Source organism: Trichomycterus rosablanca, chromosome 4 (assembly GCF_030014385.1).
Source record: "Trichomycterus rosablanca isolate fTriRos1 chromosome 4, fTriRos1.hap1, whole genome shotgun sequence".
NCBI lineage: Eukaryota > Metazoa > Chordata > Actinopteri > Siluriformes > Trichomycteridae > Trichomycterus > Trichomycterus rosablanca.
This window is the reverse complement of record NC_085991.1, coordinates 36,481,653-36,501,756: the sequence shown is the minus strand read 5'-3', so window position 1 is coordinate 36,501,756 and position 20,104 is coordinate 36,481,653. Positions and strand designations below refer to the sequence as shown.

General features: G+C 35.8%; 1 protein-coding gene across 1 annotated transcript in view; it reads right to left on the bottom strand.

The window, feature by feature from the left end:
* Nucleotides 1–12,755, bottom strand: part of pcxb (pyruvate carboxylase b) — a 371,478-nt gene extending 358,723 nt beyond the window's left edge. Inside the window, exons 1-4 of the mRNA XM_062994233.1 lie at nucleotides 12,613–12,755; nucleotides 10,815–10,999; nucleotides 5,201–5,366; nucleotides 4,258–4,403 (exon numbers count right to left, since the gene is read on the bottom strand). Coding sequence (XP_062850303.1) covers nucleotides 4,258–4,403; nucleotides 5,201–5,366; nucleotides 10,815–10,999; nucleotides 12,613–12,754 — 639 coding nt within the window. The 5' untranslated portion in view covers nucleotide 12,755. The remainder of the gene's footprint in view (nucleotides 1–4,257; nucleotides 4,404–5,200; nucleotides 5,367–10,814; nucleotides 11,000–12,612) is intronic.
* Nucleotides 12,756–20,104: the final 7,349 nt, after the last annotated feature.

Here is a 20,104-nt window from a genome sequence, read left to right as displayed (position 1 = left end):
AATACATTACTTGATGTGTCTATAAAGTTCTACACATTAAAATAGCTACTTAAAAATATATATAGCAAACATGAAGTTGTTGATTTTATCTTAAACCAATAGATCGCACACCTTAACCCTTCAACCACAATTGTCCCACAGCAAAGCAACAAATAGCCTTAACAAACTTGCCTCACCTGGTCTTAAAGGAACAGGACATACCATTTTAGAAACTGAGGGGTTATGGAGAAACTAAACAAACCAAAAACAAATGTAGAAACGTATTCTTTCCCATTTGAAAATTACAACCCTGTTTAACAAAATAAGATAAACAGATACTACATTCAACAGCAACAAAATAGATAAATCCATCAAAATATTAAAAAACAAAAGCCTTACCGTTTTCCCTCATAATGGTTTTAACCATCTGCTTCCTACTGAGCATGTCCAAACTCCCTAGCACTATTTAATGGGTGCCAAAGAAGCAATAGCTCAGGTTCTTTCCCAGAGAGAGAACAGGTAATGCTGTGTTCCATATAGTTTCAAAGACACTCTTTAAGCAAACTAGTGTAACTTTGTGATATATTTAATAATTCAACCTCAACCTCAACCTCAACCTCAACCTCAACCTCAACAGTCATTTTCTTAGTTAAACTTAGCTGCAAAATTAAAGATATAATTACTTTTTTTTATTTTTTTATTACTAGTTTGTAGGGATTTGAACCAACTGTATCTGAAACACTAAATTTCAATGCAATCTTCAAACATTTAATAAAGTGTCTTGTATTATTCTGTTTTTTATGCAGTAGTTAAATTACTAATCCAAGATAAACAAATATATATATTTTTTGTAATTCAACCTTAAATTCAAGTCATGTGTTCAAGTAAACTTAACTACATAATTATAGACATTTTTTTAATTAGTTTGCAATTTAACCAACTGTGTCTGAAACACCAAATTCCCATGCAATATTAATCTTCAAACATTTAATAAAGAGTGTCTTTATTATTATAGATTTTTTTTTTTTTTATAGTCTTGTATTATTCTGGTCTTTATGCAGTACCTTATTATTAATCCAAGATAAGCAATCATTTTATAATTCAACCTTAACTTCAAGTCATGTTTATATTTTTTCCTTATTACTAGTTTGCAATGCTTTACACCAACCGATTTGAAACACTAGACTTCGATGCAATCTTAAGGATTAAATGTTTAATGAAGTGTCTATTATTATTGATTTTTTTTGTAAGTCTTGTAGTATTCTGCTCTTTACACAATAAATATATTATTAATCCAAGATAAAAAAAATTTATTTTATGTAGATCTTGTTCTAATCTTTATACAGTACACAAATTATTAATTGAAAAACTGTTTTTTGTATTTTGTAAACTTAACTGCATAATTAAGAATCTATAATTATTGTATTTTACTAGTTTGTAATGCTTAAAAACAACTGTATTTGAAACCAAACTCAAATGCAATGTTAATGTTTATATGTTTAATTTATATGTGTCTATTATTATTATTATTATTGATTTTTTTTGTAAGTCTTTTGTAAGGCTCTAAATTTTGTTATTATATAATATGCGATAATTCGAAAATGGAAGAAATACAAGATCACAGTCAATCACTCTCACTCTGGAGCTCCATGCAAGATCTCACCTGGTGGGGTAAGAATGATTCTGAGAAAGGTGAGGTCAGCCCAGAATTACACGGGAGGAGCTTGTCAATGATCTCAAGGGAGCTGGGAGCACAGTCACCAAGAAAACCATTAGTAACACACTTCGCCGTAATGGATTGAGATCCTGCAGTGCCCGCAAAGTCCCTTTGCTCAAGAAGGCTCATGTACAGGCCCGTCTGAAGCTTGCCAATGAACACCAGAATGATTTAGAGAAAGCTTGGGAGAATGTGATATGGTCAGATGAGACCAAAATTGAGCTCTTTGGCATCAACTCCACTCGCCGTGTTTGGAGGCAAAGAAATGCCCGGTGAGGATGGTGTTCTTGGGGTCATATCCAGCATTTCTCTGCTCCCAGCTCCCTTGAGATCATTGACAAGCTCCTCCTGTGTAATTCTGGACTGACCTCACCTTTCTCAGAATCATTCTTACCCCACCAGGTGAGATCTTGCATGGAGCTCCAGAGTGAGGGTGATTGACTGTGATCTTGTATTTCTTCCATTTTCGAATTATCGCACCAACAGTGGTCTCTTTCTCACCAAGCTTCTTGCTGATGGTCTTGTAGCCCATTCCAGCCTTGTGCAGGTCTACAATCTTGTCCCTGACGTCCTTTGATAGCTCTTTGGTCTTGCCCATGGTGGTCGAGAGATTTGAACGGAAGAAACTGATTCTGTGACAGGTGTCTTTTATACAGGGACAGGACTAATTTGTGTGCCTCATGGGCACATAACCGGTCTGTGGGGGTCAGAATTCTTGCTGGTTGGTAGGGGATCAAATACTTATTTCCCTTATCTCTCTGTTAAAATAAACCTTCCATAAAAATTATAGACTGTTCAAGTCTTTGTAAGGGGGTAAACTTACAAAATCAGCAGGGGATCAAATACTTATTTCCCACACTGTATATATAATAATATATTTATATATTTATATATAAAAAAATTTTTTTTTTTTTTTTTTTTTTTTTTTCTTCTTCTTAACTAGTTTGCAATGCTTTTAACCTGTCTGAGACCCCCAATTCCTGTGCAATGTTAATGTTCATACACATAATGAAGAGTGTCTTTGTTATTATTTTTGATTTTTTTGGTAAGTCTTGTATGATTTTGGTTTTTATGCAGTATGTACATTTTTAATCCAATTTTAATCCAATTTAATTAAACCTTAACTTCACGTCATGTCTTTTTTTTTTTTTACTAGTTTACAATGCTTTAAACCAACTATATCTGAAACATCCAATTTCAATGCAATCTTAATGTTTAATGACGAGTGTCTTTATAATAGATTTTTTATGATCTGTATTACTCTGGTCTTTATACAGTACATAAATTATTAATCCAAGATTTTTGTAATTTAACCTTAACCTCAATAAAAATGTTTTCAGGTAAACTTAACTGCATAATTAAAAAATTATAAATTTTTCTTTATTACTAGTTTGTAGTGCTGTAAACCAACCAATTTGAAACACCAACTCCTCTGCAATCTTAATGTTCAAATATTTAATGAAGTGTCCATTGATTTTTTTTTATAAGTCTTGTATTATTCTGGTCTTTACACAGTACATACATTATTAATCCAAGATCAATATTTTTTTGTTTATTTTTTTTGTAAGTCTTGTATTTATCTAATACATAAATCATTAATTGAAAATAAACGCTTTTTTGTAATTCAACCTTAATCTTATTAGTAAACTTAACTGCATAATTAGATATATATTTATTGTCTTACTAGTTTGCAATGCTTCAAACCAACTGCTTGAAACTCCAATACAATGTTAATGTTTAAACATTTAATGAATTGTCTTAGTGATTTTTTTTTGTAAGTCTTGTATTATTCTGGTCTTTACACAGTACATAAATTATTAATCCAAGATCAACATTTTTTTGTTTATTTTTTTTTTGTAAATTTTGGTTTTCTAATATTTATACAGTACATAAAGACTTTTTTGTAATTCAACAGTAACCTCAAGTAAACTTAACTGCATAATTAAAGATGTTTCTCTTACTTACTAGTTTGCAATGCTTAATAACTGTATTTGAAACCAAACTCCAATACAATGTTAATGTTTAAATGTTTAATGAAGTATCTTATTATTGATTTTTTTTGCAAGTGTTGTATTCTGATATCTATACAGCCCGTATATTATTGATCCAAGATAAACACATGTTTGCAAATTGCATTTTTTTTTACCTTTGATGGTTTTTAAAACTAAAGTAGCGTTGTATTGAAACTTTAACTGACGTGGGCTCTATGACTTCTGTGCTTTGTAAACATGTAAATTAGCATCTGAGCTATAAACACTTCAAAGTATGGCTGCAAAAGTATAAAAATCAGCATGTATAGAATCTATTAGTGTCCTTATGAATATAAGACACTTGCTGAGCCTTGTAGGTGTAACTTTCCTTTCAGCAATATTTAAATTATTAATGTTATGGCCTTCATTTTATTATGCATCCTGCATATATACCTATGAATAGAAATACGTTGTTAGGCAAAAGAAGCCTTAAGAAAATTAAACTTTGGAAAAATGCAGCATAATTACAGAAGGTATCCATCTGTCCAACCTGTTTAAAAGCCGTCATATTCATTTGAATTCTGTACATACCTCGTACTCCCTGACCACCCTCATGCCACGTCCACCGCCTCCATATGCAGCTTTAAAGATGATAGGAAAGCTGTAAATCCTGGCAAACTCTTGAGCCTCCTGCAGAGAGGATATTGGTGCATCCGTCCCTGGAACCACTGGAATGCCTACAGTGGGACACGGACATTTACATACTTAGAATAGCTTTACTGTACTGTACAGTGCAATGTGTATTCTCTTGGTAACAACTAATTTAAAAAAATCACAGTTTAAAAGCTTTTGGTAATGTTTAAATCAAACATCATAATGCAGCGCAGGTGGTGGGGTGTGTCCTTGTTTTAGAAGTCTCCTACATCCTCAATTCATTCTGGATTTGATTAAAAATATTACCTGGTTCATAATTGATTTTAATCAATTAACAGCTCATGGGCTGAAGGATGGAGCTGGAAATTGAGATGGTACCAGTTTGTGATTTGGAATGCACATAGTGACTGGATCCATATAGTCTACTTTACCTACTGTTTCATCCTGATGTCCCTATGTAAAGGTATGTAGGCTTTTTTTAATAATGAAAATGGTTTATGTAGATGTTACAGACTTGTTTTATAGATTAAAATGTTAAATATCAAACAAAAATATATTTATTATTATTAATGAGCCAAACAATTTGAATTATGGGTGTTGAAGGTTAGTACTGTGATAGTGCCACACTAACATTTGTCTAAGAAACCTGAATAAACCTCGTTTCTAACCTGGGTCTGTTAAGTTAGGCATGTTCTTCTTGTCTGCAAATGTTTCTCCAGAATACTCTGGTTTCATTTCCCAAACGTACTAAAAGGTAGATTTACATGTTCTAAATCACCCCTTGGTGCTGTATAAATAACATGAGGTAACACCAGTGACCAGAATTATATTATAAATAAACAGACATATATTTATTTTGCTTTGTACAGAATCATCATACCAGCTTGGATGGCGAGAGTACGAGCCTCCACTTTATCCCCCATCTTGCGTACCACCTCTGGAGTTGGGCCAATGAATCTGACCCCTGCATCCTCACAGGCCTGGGCAAAGTCTGAACGCTCCGACAAGAACCCATACCCAGGATGAATAGCGTCTACATTATTCTCCTGCAACACAGAAGCCACATTCAAGGTAAGAGACCAAAATGTATTTAAGAGTGTAGAAATATCTAAATATGACATAAAAGAAAGCAGAGGCTGTCCGGTCTAATTAGTCTAAATTTATGCAGGCAAACTCTAAGGATATTAAAATCCAGATCAGAGAGAAATTGTAAGCTGTGTCTGCGTCTTGGCTGTGTGTGTTACATGATAATGGATCTGGAAGAAGCCTTACTCCTACACAATGAGGCTGGCTGGATTCTGTATAGAGGAAACTGTTTGCTGTGTGTGTTTGGTGGGTGTTGGTACATTATTGTTACGGTCATGGCTAAGCTCCCAGTGTGACAGATGAGCTGTCTACAGTGAGAATGAGGGAGCCAAAGCACTCAAGGCCCAATTTGGGTGCTATATCTAGACACAAATCAAGTCTGAAGGACTTGGCAGGCTTTTCACCTCAGTTATTATTATTATTATTATTATTATTATTATTTATTATTGTATATTATTTTTACCAAGGCCCAAGATTTTTACCAAGCCTTCTAAGATGTGTTAAAATTAGCAAATTTTGTCAGTAAACTAACCAGGTTTTAGTCAGTTTTACAGTATCACAATAGCTAACTCTTTATGGGTAACCTGATCCAGTGTAGGTTAAGTTGTGGTTTAATGTTAGTAAAGTGTTAAACCAATTAAAATGTTAAGCAATATTTGAAAATAATGAATACACCTGCTATGTATTCCTGCCTTGCATTTTTAGTGGTACCAAACCAACACAACCCAGATTAAGATAAGGCAACTGTTTAAAATGAATATATGGATAAAACAATGCCATACATTTAGAAGCAATTTATACAGAACACATTTTTACATGTTTCTTTAGGAAAGAACACTGGGAGGGCACTGTTGCCTAACAGCAGGAAGGTCCTGGGTTTGATCCCTATAGGTGGAGTGGTCTGGGTGATTTTCATCTGGAGTTAGCATGTTCTCCCTGTGTCTGCGTGGACCTCCGGGGGCTCCGGTTTCCTCCCACAGTCCAAAGACATGCAAGTGAGGTGAATTGGAGATACAAAATTGCCCATGACTGTGTTTGACATTAAACTTGTAAACAGATGAATCTTGTGTAACCAGTAGCTACCAGTTTTGTCATGAATGTAACCAAAGTGTAAAACATGACTTTAAAATCCTAATGAATACTGTATATAATATAATTCACCTTAACCATGTTTTCTGTACTGGCAACCAGTTTATATAGACGCTCACTAATAAATGGTGGGTAATTTTGTAGTGTTTTAGGGCTATTTATTCCTAAAAAAAAAAGTTCTTGAAAATATTGTTAGGATACATGGCATTAAAGACTTCAAAAAGGGTATTTGAAATACAAATGTAACCGCCCTTTTCTGATAACACCAGAATCAAGGTTTCACTTCACTCACCCCAGTGCCACAATCTAAACCCAATTGAAACACTGTTGTTGAGCTGACAATAGATGTTGAGAAATTGTCTATTGTGAAGATTAGATCAGATTCTTTGCTTTATATTTCTATTCTTAGTAAGCTGTATGGAAGACTTGCCACACTGTGCAATCTTGTTGCTTAACATAAAAGAACTAAGTGGCAATAATTACTACTGACACACACTCACCAAGCACTTTATGAGGTATGCCGTACCTTCAGTAATTATTCTTCAGGCTACACCATACAGATGAGCTTTGTGAGTACAGAATTACTGACTACAGCCCATTATTTGGGTGGCATGGTGGCTCAGTGGGTAGCACTGTCGCCTCACAGCAAGAAGGTCCTGGGTTCGATCCCCAGGTGGGGCGTTCCAGGTCCTTTCTGTATGGAGTTTGCATGTTCTCCCTGTGTCTGTGTGGGTTTCCTCCCACAGTCCAAAGACATGCAAGTGAGGTGAATTAAAGATACGAAATTGTCCATGACTGTGTTTGATATTAACTTGTGAACTGATGAATCTTGTGTAATGAGTAACTACCGTTCCTGTCATGAATGGAACCAAAGTGTAAAACATGACGTTAAAATCCTAATAAACAAACAGCCAGAGGTGGAAAGAGTACTAAAATATTGTACTCAAGTAAAAGTACTATTACTTTAATGATTTTTAACTTAAGTACGAATAAAATTACTAGTCTAAAAATCTACTCAAGTAAAAAGTAACTCATTTAAAATGTACTCAGAGTAAATGTTACTTAGTTACTTTTTTAACAGGGGGGGGGGGGAAGTCAGGACAAGTTTTTAACAGGACAAGTGGATACATCTCACAATAGTTGTTTTTAATTAAAATATAATAGGAAAAAAAACATGTTAATACAACATTTAAAACATTTAGGGATGTGTAATGTCATTTTAGTACAGACCATCCCATAAAACTTTTTCAAACTGTATAACCACTGAAGTTGGTATTAATTGTGGATTCTATAGACCAGCCTTCTATTCATCACCAACAAATAAGTCATACTGCAACACATTCAAGTCAAGGTTACAGGTGTTGTGACTTTCACTAAATGACCCAAAGAAAACCTTCAAGATGTAAGACAAAACTTTGCCATTCTTTGACATCAGACTGTTATCAAATAACGAAACATCAGACTCCAAACATGTTGAACTTTTAAAATCATCCTTCCCTCCCTACTCTATACCCAAGTTACAGCTCCTTTATTTTAGCACCAGTTTATTTTCCATCGCAGAATTTACTGCAGTTTCCCAGACGCCATTTTTTTAGCTTTTTTTTTTTTTTTTTTTTTTACTCAGTAACAGATGTTATTTAAAATGTAGCAAATTACAATTCTTAATACAAAACATACTTAAGTAAAAGTAAAATTACTGGTTGCAAAATTTACTTTAAAAAGTACAAGTACACAAAAACTATCCAATTACAGTAATGCGAGTAAATGTAATTCGTTACTTTCCACCTCTGCAAACAGCCCATTGTTTGCTTTGTACTCTTACCCCCATATCTCATTTATTAATGGAAACGAACCCCCATGTGATCCAGACTGATCAGATTATGGTAAGTTGGTGGACTGTTCTCAGCACTGCAATGGCAGTAAAATGGGAATTACAAGGCAGTATGTCCTGGTATTTCAGGTGCAGCAGTGTTGTTGGAATTTTTAAATATTTTTTAAACTTACTGGCTTCTATATTAGGAACACCTACTCTGCACTTGTTGTAGGTAGATAGATCTTAAATATATTTTCTTTTTCATGAGTAGTGTTATTCACTAGTCCTATCAGTAGATAATTTCTGGTTACAGGACATTGTTTGCTTTATTTGTAACTACGAGCACCATTTTTATGCCCAGCAATAACATTGATGTGTTAAATTCCAAACACCATCTTTTTAAATAGGTCTTACTTTAATTTTCTTAAATACATTTTAGTGTAACTGTTCAGCTTTATTTTTGCTGTCACACACCTTGCTAAAATACTTTAAAACCACTTCCTACTACTTTATAAACAGCTTGTTTCATGCTCCTATTCAGAGTGCATACATTTACATTACATTACTTTTATCCAAACAATACTGTGACAGTATACTGTCTAAGCAATTAAGGGTTAACGGTCTTGCTCAAGGGCCCATCAGTGGCAAACTGACTGTGGTGGGGCTTGAACCAGCGACATTTCGATTACTAGTCCAGTACATTAACCACTAGGCTACAACTGCCCTGCTATATAATGCATGTATGCATGCTATCTAATCTAACAAAACTGTACTTAAATCATGAATTTAAATGAATCTGAACTACAAACAAGAAAATCATAAAGCAAATTCAGCAAAAATAAAATATGTATGAACAAATGCACTAATGTGTTTACTTTAGCTGACCATGTTTTGTGCATTCCATTACAATGGGAGACACTGAGCATAGAGCACAGCAAGACTGAAGCCATTTTCTAGTAACATCTATAATCTGTAGATAATGTAACCCTGGGATGCTGAATGCTGCTGTTTCAGCTGATCTCAGCTGATCTGATGTAATATTGTCTTGAACTGAGAGAAAATACATAAAATTACTGTTATGGGTTTTTACTCTCTCACAGATGACTTGCCTACAACAATACTATCTTTGACAATATGTTAGCGTTAATAAGCAGTAGCCATTGTGGTGGAAGAAATTGATATTGTGTATTGGGGTGTGTGACTGACAGAAATGATGAAAACAAGCCAGACTAGGACTGTGTTGTTCAAGCGACTGATTTTTATATAATGTTCAAAATTGATTTCTTGAAATTGATTTGTAAATATTCTCCATGTCTACACTCATCTTTAGCTAATGTCAAAAGGAATCATTTGGGAAATGTAGTTGTGAGAGTCGATTCATCATGCTGTGATGATGTGCAGAATGTAGGTTGTCATTGCCTTGCTGAAAGTGGAATTGTTTCCCATCCTTTCATAAAATAACATTTTACATGCCAAACAGTCTGTTTTAGTAAATTGCACTTTGATGGTCCACAGCTTCACAGATGTACAAGTTACCCATGCTACTGGCACCAATGCCCCCTACAACAGATGCTAGCTTTTGAATTTGTGTTGATAATATCTGGGATGAGCCTAATTTCTAAAGACTGACCAGAGCACGCTTAATTTGGAATGTTTTACAGGCATCAAATTAGCACATTTACACATTTTTCCATATGTATTATTTTTAAGCTTATACTGTACATACATTTTTTTGTTTGAAAGTACAAATAAATGACATTTTGTTACCTAATCTGATTTGTTTTATATATCTGATTTTTATATTACTTATACAGTGGCAGCGATATTGTTCGAAGCCCTGTGAAAACTAGTGTCTTGTGTCCTGGTTATTTTTTTGCCTTGTGCCCTGTGTTTTTCCATTGTCCATGACTGTGTTTAACATTAAAGACTTGAACTAATGAATCTTGTGTAACCAGTAACTACCTGTTCTGTCATGAATGTAACCAGTGTTTAAAACATGACATTAAAATTCTAATAAATTGTCTTCATGACATTTTTATTGACTACTAGACTAGTGTGACTATCTCTCTCAGTACATACATTATACCATGTGTTGCCTTCAGCCACAACAAACAGTTTTTTCTTAATGATGTGCATTTAAGCAGATGTAGAGAGAGCCAGAGGTATCTGCATTATTATTCTGGATAATGTTATCACACTGTTTTTCATCCTTGACAGTGTTATAGAAAATAGACCAACTGTGATAATTGTACACCTACACACATCATTTCTTGCAAAACAGGATAATTTTTTGCATTTTTTGTCCTATTCTATTAAATTTAGCATTACAGACTTCAAGCACAAAGATCAACTTTTAATATGTCTGACAGATACTGCAAAGAGAAACCAAAGCACACAGACAAGTGGTAAGAGAGACAGCCTCTCGGGGACTCTGTAAAAACAGTAAATCTGGAGCTCTGATTGTGCTAATACAGTAAAGCAGTATAGTAAGAGAGAGCAAGCTGACCTTGGCCACTTTGATGATATCGGGGATGTGAAGGTAGGCAGCGACAGGGGGAAGTCCTTTGCCGATCAGGTAGGCCTCATCTGCTTTCTGTCTGTGCATCTGACCTGTATCTTGCTCCGAGTACACGGCCACCGTGCGGATACCTAGTTCTGTACATGCTCGGAACACACGGATTGCTATTTCACCTGGAAACAGTATAGGGAACCCAGCCATTAGTAAATAAAATAAAAATAAAATAAAAAAAATAATAATAATGCTCATCATATCACCAAAATTAATAAAATAAGAAAATCTCAGTACACACCAAATGTAGTGTAATGTTAGTGCTATTTAATTGCTTTAAATTCCTTCAAAGATAAAATATACTGTTAAAATGTGGGTGCAAGTTGGCATTTTTTTTCACGACAGGGTGCCAATCTTCCATAGTGCATCGCTACCTCATCTATCTAGTCTCTCAGCTCTAGGGACTGTTTAGAGTTGTCAATCCTCTACCCAAAGACAATCCACTAACGGGAAAGAAATATGCCAAACTACTCAGAGGTTTAATCCCAGAACTCCATAACGCACTATAATCACCCAAGTCTACCTGTGTAGAATTGCAAACCCCATTTCCAGTAGTTGGGACATTTTTTAAACACAATATAAAGAATCTGTGATTTGTTAATTTCTCTAGAATGTTTTTCTACTTTTATCAGTTAAAAACACATGTGTTCAGTGATCATTGTAGTTTGTAAATGTAAATACATTTAGATTTTAATAGAATTAGTCTATGGTTGTAGCATGCACATAATGAAGCTTGGTATTATGTGCTTGCTAAAATAATCATGAACTTTCCATGAATTGTGTCATCTTGATGCCAGTGTCTCTAAAATACCAATATACACCTCCATATCAATGGTACCTTCACATACATGCAAGTCAACCATGCCATGGGAACTGATGTTGGCTTTTGCACCTTTAACTGATAAGTCTGAATGGTCTTTTTAAGCTTTGGCAAAGAAAACTTAACATTCGTTTTTCCCAAGAACAAGCTAAACCAGGGACTCATCTGACCACAGAACACATTTCCACTATCTTTTGGACCATCTGAGTTGAGCTTTGAGACATTTCTGCATAGACTTGTGCTGGTTGTTTCAGGTTGCATCGATTTAGAGGTAGACTGTGCCAAGTAATGATGGTTTTCTGAAGTACTTCTGAGCCCATGTTGCAATATGTCTTACAATCGCACGACTTTTTCTCATGCAATCTCATGACAGCTCAAAGGTCAGGCACATTTAATAGTCAGTTCCAGTTCTTTCCTGAATCTTTTCACAATATTATGAACAGTAGACAGTAAATGGCTAAATTATTTGCAATCGTGCATTGATAAATGGTTTTTTCTAACTGGTTGACGATTCTCTCCTGATGTTTGGCACAAAGTGGTGAGCCACAATCCCTCGTTGAATAAAAAAGCAGGCTCCACCAAAGGACCAGTTGTTACAAACAATCATGATTCCTTTATCTGGTTCCTTACCAGTTTACTAATGTCCCTACATTTCTAATAGGGTTTATATATGGCCAGTGGTAGCATAGTGGGTATAGCTTTAGGCTATTAAACTAAATGTTGAGTTTAAATCCTGGTTCTGCCATGCAGTTACTGTTGGTCCCTTCAGCAAGGCCCTTGATTCTCTTGACTGTATAATGAACATCTCATGCTAATGTACTTTTGACTCATACTGTGCAGATCTGGTGTGTTTATGAGGTGAATCAGGTATAGTGCTTGTTAGCATAATTTGTTGAATATGACTAATGTTCTTACCTCTGTTGGCTACTAAGACCTTTTTGATTGGCCGATATTCAAGGTTTTGAGATGAAGAATGGGCAGGCCTTGACAGAAGGTACGTTCTCCGTACACAGAGCATCCCCAAGCCATTACGCAAAACTCTCAAATGCAAGAGCATCCTAAGAAAGAGGTTAAAGAAAGAGAAATGGAAAGACATGAGTACATGGATCAGAACAAATCACCCTCTTAAAGAACGTTTCTTCACTGTGAGGGAATGAAGAGTAAATGATGCGAGATCTTTAAAGCACATAGAAAAAGGGCAATCCTGGACATTACTAGGCATTACTCTTTGTAATTTGGCATTTCATTAATGCTCCTGTGTTGCAGTGGTAATTTATGCTAGCCCACTACTGCTGAAATCCTGGGTTTGATTCCCGGCAGTGCCGCTGGCCATCCTGGCATTTACCTACAAACATGATTGGCTATATCTGAGGGGTGGAAATGGCTGAGGCCTGACAATAATTAGTTTCCTGTCCAGTGTGTTACTGCATTATGCTCAGTGATTCTGGGGAGTTTTGACCCACGGTGACCCTCCTGCTCCTTTTCATATCCAATTATAACAGCGTCACCTGTTTTGATGATTTTCAAATGATTAGTTCTTGGTCTTTTTGGAATTGCAGGCAATGAATTAGGAATAACATTTAAATACATTATTTAAACCTTAATTAAATTAAAATATTTGCATATTTTAAGACTATTTTAATGCTGCCACAAACATAGGAGACGTCAATATTAACTATTTGACATAAACTATACTGATTTCTAACACCTTGATGGATCCATGCCAAGGTGACCCTATTCAGTATTAGTATGGTGCTATTATGAACCCCCATTTGCTGTCAAAACAAACTAAATTCTTTGTGGCATGAACAGATGTATTAGATGCACACTCATAATGACTCCAAAGATGCTTTTGAATTCAGATCTGGTGACTGGTGATGCTTATTAAATGCACTGAACTAGTTGTAATGTTCATAAAATTGTTTGATTTATGCTAGGCGCTTGGGTGATGGGAGTAAATTATGCTAACCCATTACCACTGGGACACAGGGTTCAAATCCCCAGTGGTGCTATTGGCTGGTCATGCGTATACTTATAGACATGGTAAGCTATGTCTGAGGGAGGAATGGCTGAGGCCCCACAATGGATTGCTATTCTTTCTGGAGTGTGTAACTGCATTGCATATAGTGGTTCCAGAAAAGCCAGACCCACCACGACCCTGACCAGAAAAAAAGTATTAGTAAAACATGAAAATGAATGAATGACTTTTGCTTTTGTTGCATGTTGCATTTTTATTTAGTATTCTTTATAGGCTGTGGTATTTAAACTATGTTTAACTTGCATTGAGAGCTGGAAAACCACCACCACTACTAGCCTAAACTGTTAACACAAAGCATGCTGGGTTCATGGATTCCTACTATTCAAGATTTATCAGACCAGACAATGTTTTTCCAATCATCAATTCTTTATCTTTGGTAGTGCTCGCTTTAGCCTAAGATAAAAAACAGTGATTTTCTGCTGTTGTATCCCATTAGTCTCAATGTGTGATTTGTTCATGCTCATCACGATTTAAAGAGTGTTTACCAGTGTTACCATCCTCTATCTGACAGCTGATCTCTCTTGTTAGACTGCTCTTCTCAGCAAGGCATTTTTTTCAGAGGGAGTTGTGTGAAAATCTCAAGATCACATGCTCAAACCAGCTCAAGCACCAACAACAATGTCGTTTCAAAGTCACTCAGATCCCATTTTAAAACATCTGTGTTCATGTGTTTGATGTGAACATTAACTAAAGCTCTTGACTTGTGTCTGCATGATCTATATGCAGAAAAAAATGGTTTTCGGCACGGCTTTCTTATACACATTGACTTAGTTAATGGATAAAGACTTTTGATTACTTTTAAAGCAGAATAGGCTTTTAATAGCAGTTTTGAAATCCACTACACTACACTAAAATGTAAATTATTCTGTATCAAATGAAATAATTCTCCTTCTAGTAGTATGCATGACTGCAAAAACTAGAACGTGCAAGTTTGAGGCTTATTAATACAAAAGTGATCTGATTAATTCATGCAAAAATACATGAAAGAAATCCCAAAAATACCACATGACTAAATTAACTTCATGTCTGTTTTTATTTTGTAGGAGTATTTTTATCTGAGAGCATTTTGTCCCTTTTTTCAGCCACCTCTGCCATAACATTCTTCATTGCCCTGGAAAACTTATAGATCGTTTGGTTTGATGTTGCTTCCACCCTATGGTTATTGTGAGTACTTCTACATTGGAAATACATTTGGGAGTTACCACCCTGCAATGTCTTCTTTTCTAAAACATATCTATAACATAATGAGCTTAACAGTAATGAGTCCAGATGACCAATACAGCAGCACATGTCATTTAAATCTGGTTGACTGTTAATGAATAGCATGTATCAGCTAGAAACAAGCTTTGACAAACACTAAGATTGGAAAGCAACATGAGAGCCAGTGAATCCAATAAACTAAACATGTATTAATTTCAGGAGTTTACATTATTTAAAAAAAAATAATACAAATGAAAGTACACATGTGTAACCACTGGCAAAGAACAACAGTGGCTCCAAGTTAAAGCTTACTAACAAATGTATTCAGCAGTTTACAGATGAGAAGGGTTGAATGCCACAATCTAAGTCACATCAATAACCAGATTCAAACAAAAAAACAGTTTTTGTGAACTTTACAAAGCTAGACTTTGCTCAAATATCCAGTTTTTGTGCTTCTTCAACCATGTAATGTCTTCGTCAGGGCTGCCATTTAGAAACATTTCTGTGCAAACAAAATATACCGTAGTTAGAAGTAGGATTTTTGGATTCCTCTTTGGACAGCAAAATGATGCACTGAACATTTAATATCTGCTGGCAGCTATCCAGTACAGTGTAGATTCCTTGATTGTTTGAAAGCGCTTTGTTCTAGAATCTCAGCTGTACTACCAGCAGACCAGGTGCCTATATGGAAAGTGATTGGCTTGTTTGCATGGACTCCCCCCAGTCATTACATTAAAACATTATTAAAGTTCTACAGTGCAGACTGTTAATAAGTAGATCTCCAGTTTCTCTGTTTTTTAAAGATTTACCAAAAATCCATAATTAAACACAACAATCAAGCTCCAACATTCAACAACAAACCTTGTATACTCTGCAACCATTAAGAGAATAAAATTCTCATTAGCTTCTTAGTTAAGTAGCATAGAGTTCTATATTGTTAATGGTCTGGAATAGGCTTTTTATTTTATTCAAGTGATTTTAATTTTTACTAAAACTGGAGACTTTCTCGTACATTTATCATTAGACTAAAAAGAGCAGACAGGGTAGTCATGTCCTCGAAGGTCAGAGTAAATTTGATAATTTAAGCACGCTTGCAGAATGTTAAACTGGTAATGCTTTGCCTGTAAGCTAAAGTATCTCCAAATATAAAACAGAAAACATCTGACAACACATCTGTGGGCTGATCAACTGATATATGTGAAAATCATAAATTGCTACATACACTACACTGTTACTTGTCAAAATATTTGCATATCTCCACTTGACATTTACTCAGTACCATGTACTGGCCAACACTACATTGTCTTTGGTCCCGTCCCTTCACTGTTTAAGTAATAAATGTGCCTTGTATTTCAAGTTCTTTTATATATTGTACTGTACAAGGGGGTACTACCACATCCCAGACATGGCTAATGTCTGTATGTGGATGCCCAACCAGCCAATAACATCACTTAAGAATCAAACCCTGGATCCCAGTGGTATTGGGCTAGTGTTGTATAACCCTGCACCACCCGTGTACCTCTAAATTACGATTGTTGCCTTTTCAATTCACATGACAAAAGAGGTAAGAATATCTGAATGCAACAGGAGTGTCTAGTCTCTTCATTCTTTCTTTTTGTTAGAAAAGTGTTGGTGATTAAGAAAACTTAGCTTGATGACAAACTCTGGTCAAGTAGCAAGCTTAAGACGAACAAGACCATCCTTCCAAAAATTATACTGAGAGGAAAAACCTATAATTTCTTTATAAATTCAAGTAAATAACAAATGAAGCTACAAACACACATTTCTTGCATTACCTAACAGGGTATAGTCTGGATGTGTAAGACAGTTTTATGTTTCCACATTTAAAACTTGCATATCAAGTTTTAAGTTGTCAAAGTACAGTGACAGTTATCTGATTTTTTTTAGCAGGAGTTCTAAGATCTATGATTTGACTGCACAAATGAATAAAATAGGTCACATGCAGGTAAGGTGTTGGATAAATGTAAACATGCTCAGTTGATCCTCTCTATTGATCTGTCTAACTCAGTTTACCTCTGTACACTGTTTACGTAACTGTCTGTATACTCAAGTCCGCGATGACGTTCGACTGATGTGTCTGTGCACGTGGGGTTTACATTATACATACATTATAAATATATATTTAATACATTAAACAACCTGTCAATAACTAACCCTAACACAAGAATCTATTTTATATAAGTTTCTTTCTACTCTTCTTTCTTGCAAAGTCATCCACTAATTCATCAAAATTAAGCTGTCTGACCAAATCTGATTCAATGGCCAGAAGTGACAGTGAGTTCAGGCGGTTTTGGCGCATCCTAATCCTGAATGATATATGAAATATGGTAGCTTGCCTGGCAATTTGTAGGTCCCTAGAAAGTCAAGGAGCCATGGTAAACGACTTCTATGGAAGTCAAGGGCCCCATAGCAGGGGCCCTCGTGATCAAGGGCCCTCTAATGGTATGCCCTGCTCTTCTCTAGGGCCCCCTGGTAGGGGCTCTCATAACCAGGGCCCTCTAAAAATATGCCCCCCTCTTTCCTAGGACCCCTAATAGCCAGAAGTCGAAGTCAGAGCAGTGCCACAACGCCTCATCCATTTTCATAAGGGGCCCAAAAGCATGGCTAGGGCCCAAAAGCATGGCTAGGGGCCCCAAAAGCATGGCTAGGGCCCCCAAGAGGCCCTGGGGTCAAAGTCCCTAATAGTCAGAGGATCCTTAAAATGGAGGGCCCTCGGAAATAAAAATATATTGTATCATAAATGTTGATAGGCATCGCAAAATGTTTTGGGCCAGGGCCCCCCCGACCTCAAGGGCCCCTGGGCGCTGGCCCCACTGGCCCGGTCAGTAATCCAGCCATGCCTCTACTGTAAGCACTAATCACAAGTAAAGATAATTTAATAAATGTTCAGTATGTATGTTTATGTAAATATATGCTGAGAGTATGCTTACACTTTCTGCCACTGTTCTCTAGATGTGTTTTGGCCTGATGGACTGTTTTAAATGCACTACAATATTTGTGTCTAATTGTGTTGCATTACAGTACCTGACTCTAAAACCTCAAGTTGTTGGTCCTAGGGTTGTTGTTGTGATGCTTGTTTCTACTCATTATTTTTGCAAACTTTGGCTTCAGGTGGTCTGTGAATCTGCCGGCTAACATGATATTCACCCTGGCGATGTATATGAAGGATTTAACTTTTCTTTTTTATTTCATGTGTTCAGAAATACACACTGTCTTTTGTTTGCATCTAAATGCTACAGTTTAGCTACGCTCCTGATGTTTATAGCTGCTGTGTTGATTTGGGAATAGCTAGACATCTCTACTCTATTCATCATGGCTCACAATGCAAACAGTGTGCTTCATTAAACGGCAATAATGTGTATAGTTATTGTAGTATGTTTTATCTGGTCTTTTGAGTGAATCTATCAAATTTGACAGTGATGTAGTAACTCACTGTATGCGGCATAATGTTGCGCTTTTCTCATCAGTCACTCACTAACAAGGCCATCTTGCTCAATTATTTAATCATTGATAAAGAACTGGACTTTTCTCTATAAAATCAAGCTGCAACCAAATAATGATTGGGATTTAACCTGCTGTAGCCCCCTGTCTTCAAATATAGTGCACCACTTACAAGGGTGGTGCACTTGCAGTTGGTTTGATAAATGTCTTATCTTTTAATATCTTTTCAATCATTTTTTTTAGCACTACCATATTTGTTGATTCATGGGCTATCAGTCTGAGAATAGTGAACATTTCACCTTGTCAATTAAATTAAATTTTGTAATTTTTCTTTGGCAATTTGGCACACAAATACTTAACTATCACAACAACAATGTACATAGACTATTTAGAGGTTATTTACTATCTCTTTGTTCAGAATGGTCACAGAAGAGGGCACACATGATTTTTGTATCTAAGCTTTATGGCTACTCAGGTCAAGCCACATTTATTTATATAGCGCTTTTTACAATGAACATTGTCTCAAAGCAACTTTACAGAATCCAAGACCAACAAACAAAAAGCCTCTGTTGAGCAAGCAGAGGGCAACAGTGGCAAGGAAAAACTCCCTTAAAATTACAGGAAGAAACCTTAAGAGGAACCAGATTCAGCAGGGACCCATCCTCTTTGGGTGGCCTGGAGGGGATAGGGTTAGGGTTAGTGGGACCATCTCCTGCCAGATGGTGGCATGATAAATAATGAATGTAGACATTGGGTAAGGTCCTTGTAGACCTGGTTTGCCTTTTTGGTTATAGATTTGATATATAAACTCTGGCCTAGTAAGATCAATGTAGTGAACTATCTGGCCAGCTTGTTTCTGTGCTTAACTGAGTTTCCTATATCAAGACACAATGTTAAAACTAAGAACACTTAATTAGTGACCTGTAAACCACTTTTCATTGATTCATCTTACTGCAGAGTATTAGGTTTTAGATGTTGATTTTCCTCATTAAATAGATTTTCCCACCCATTCACATGGATATGCAGGTAATAGTTTGTATAAGTGGCTAAACATTACACATCTGATTCTGATTTGAGTGTCTGGTCACAAGATCACCGACTCTTAACATTCCATTACCAAAACCCTGCTGCAAACTAAAGTGTATCAACACTTTTTGATCTGCGCTTATACTTTTAACACTCTTGATGGCACCCAAGATTACCAAGAGTTGTTCCATCTACCCACTATAGTATACCACAGAACTCGTAGTGAAATAAATAGGAGACAGGTTAAGTGCCTCTTTAAGAAAACTGTCCCTAGCATTTACATTTTACCTATACTGACCATATTACACAAAATAAAGATACTTTTAATACCACTGTTAGCATATCTGGGTAGTATTTTGACAAAGGTATGGATGAACCCAATTTTCTCTAGTAAACAATCAGTAAACATGTACAGCCAACATCCTTTGCACCCTCTAGTTTCAGTAAATTATATAAAGACTGTCTATAAATGTCAGTATAACTGTAAAAGAACTCTAAACTCTAAAATCAACCTCAACCAAAAATCAGTACATGCATATTTGGTTAAAGAGGGGGAATAACATGCCAGGTCTAGAGTTTACTTTCAACAATTTAACCAGGAACTAGTCAGAAAATCAAACACATCAGATCAAGCTCACAGGTCACTTTTTAAAGCCTCACTCCCTGTCATTGGTTCTCCCA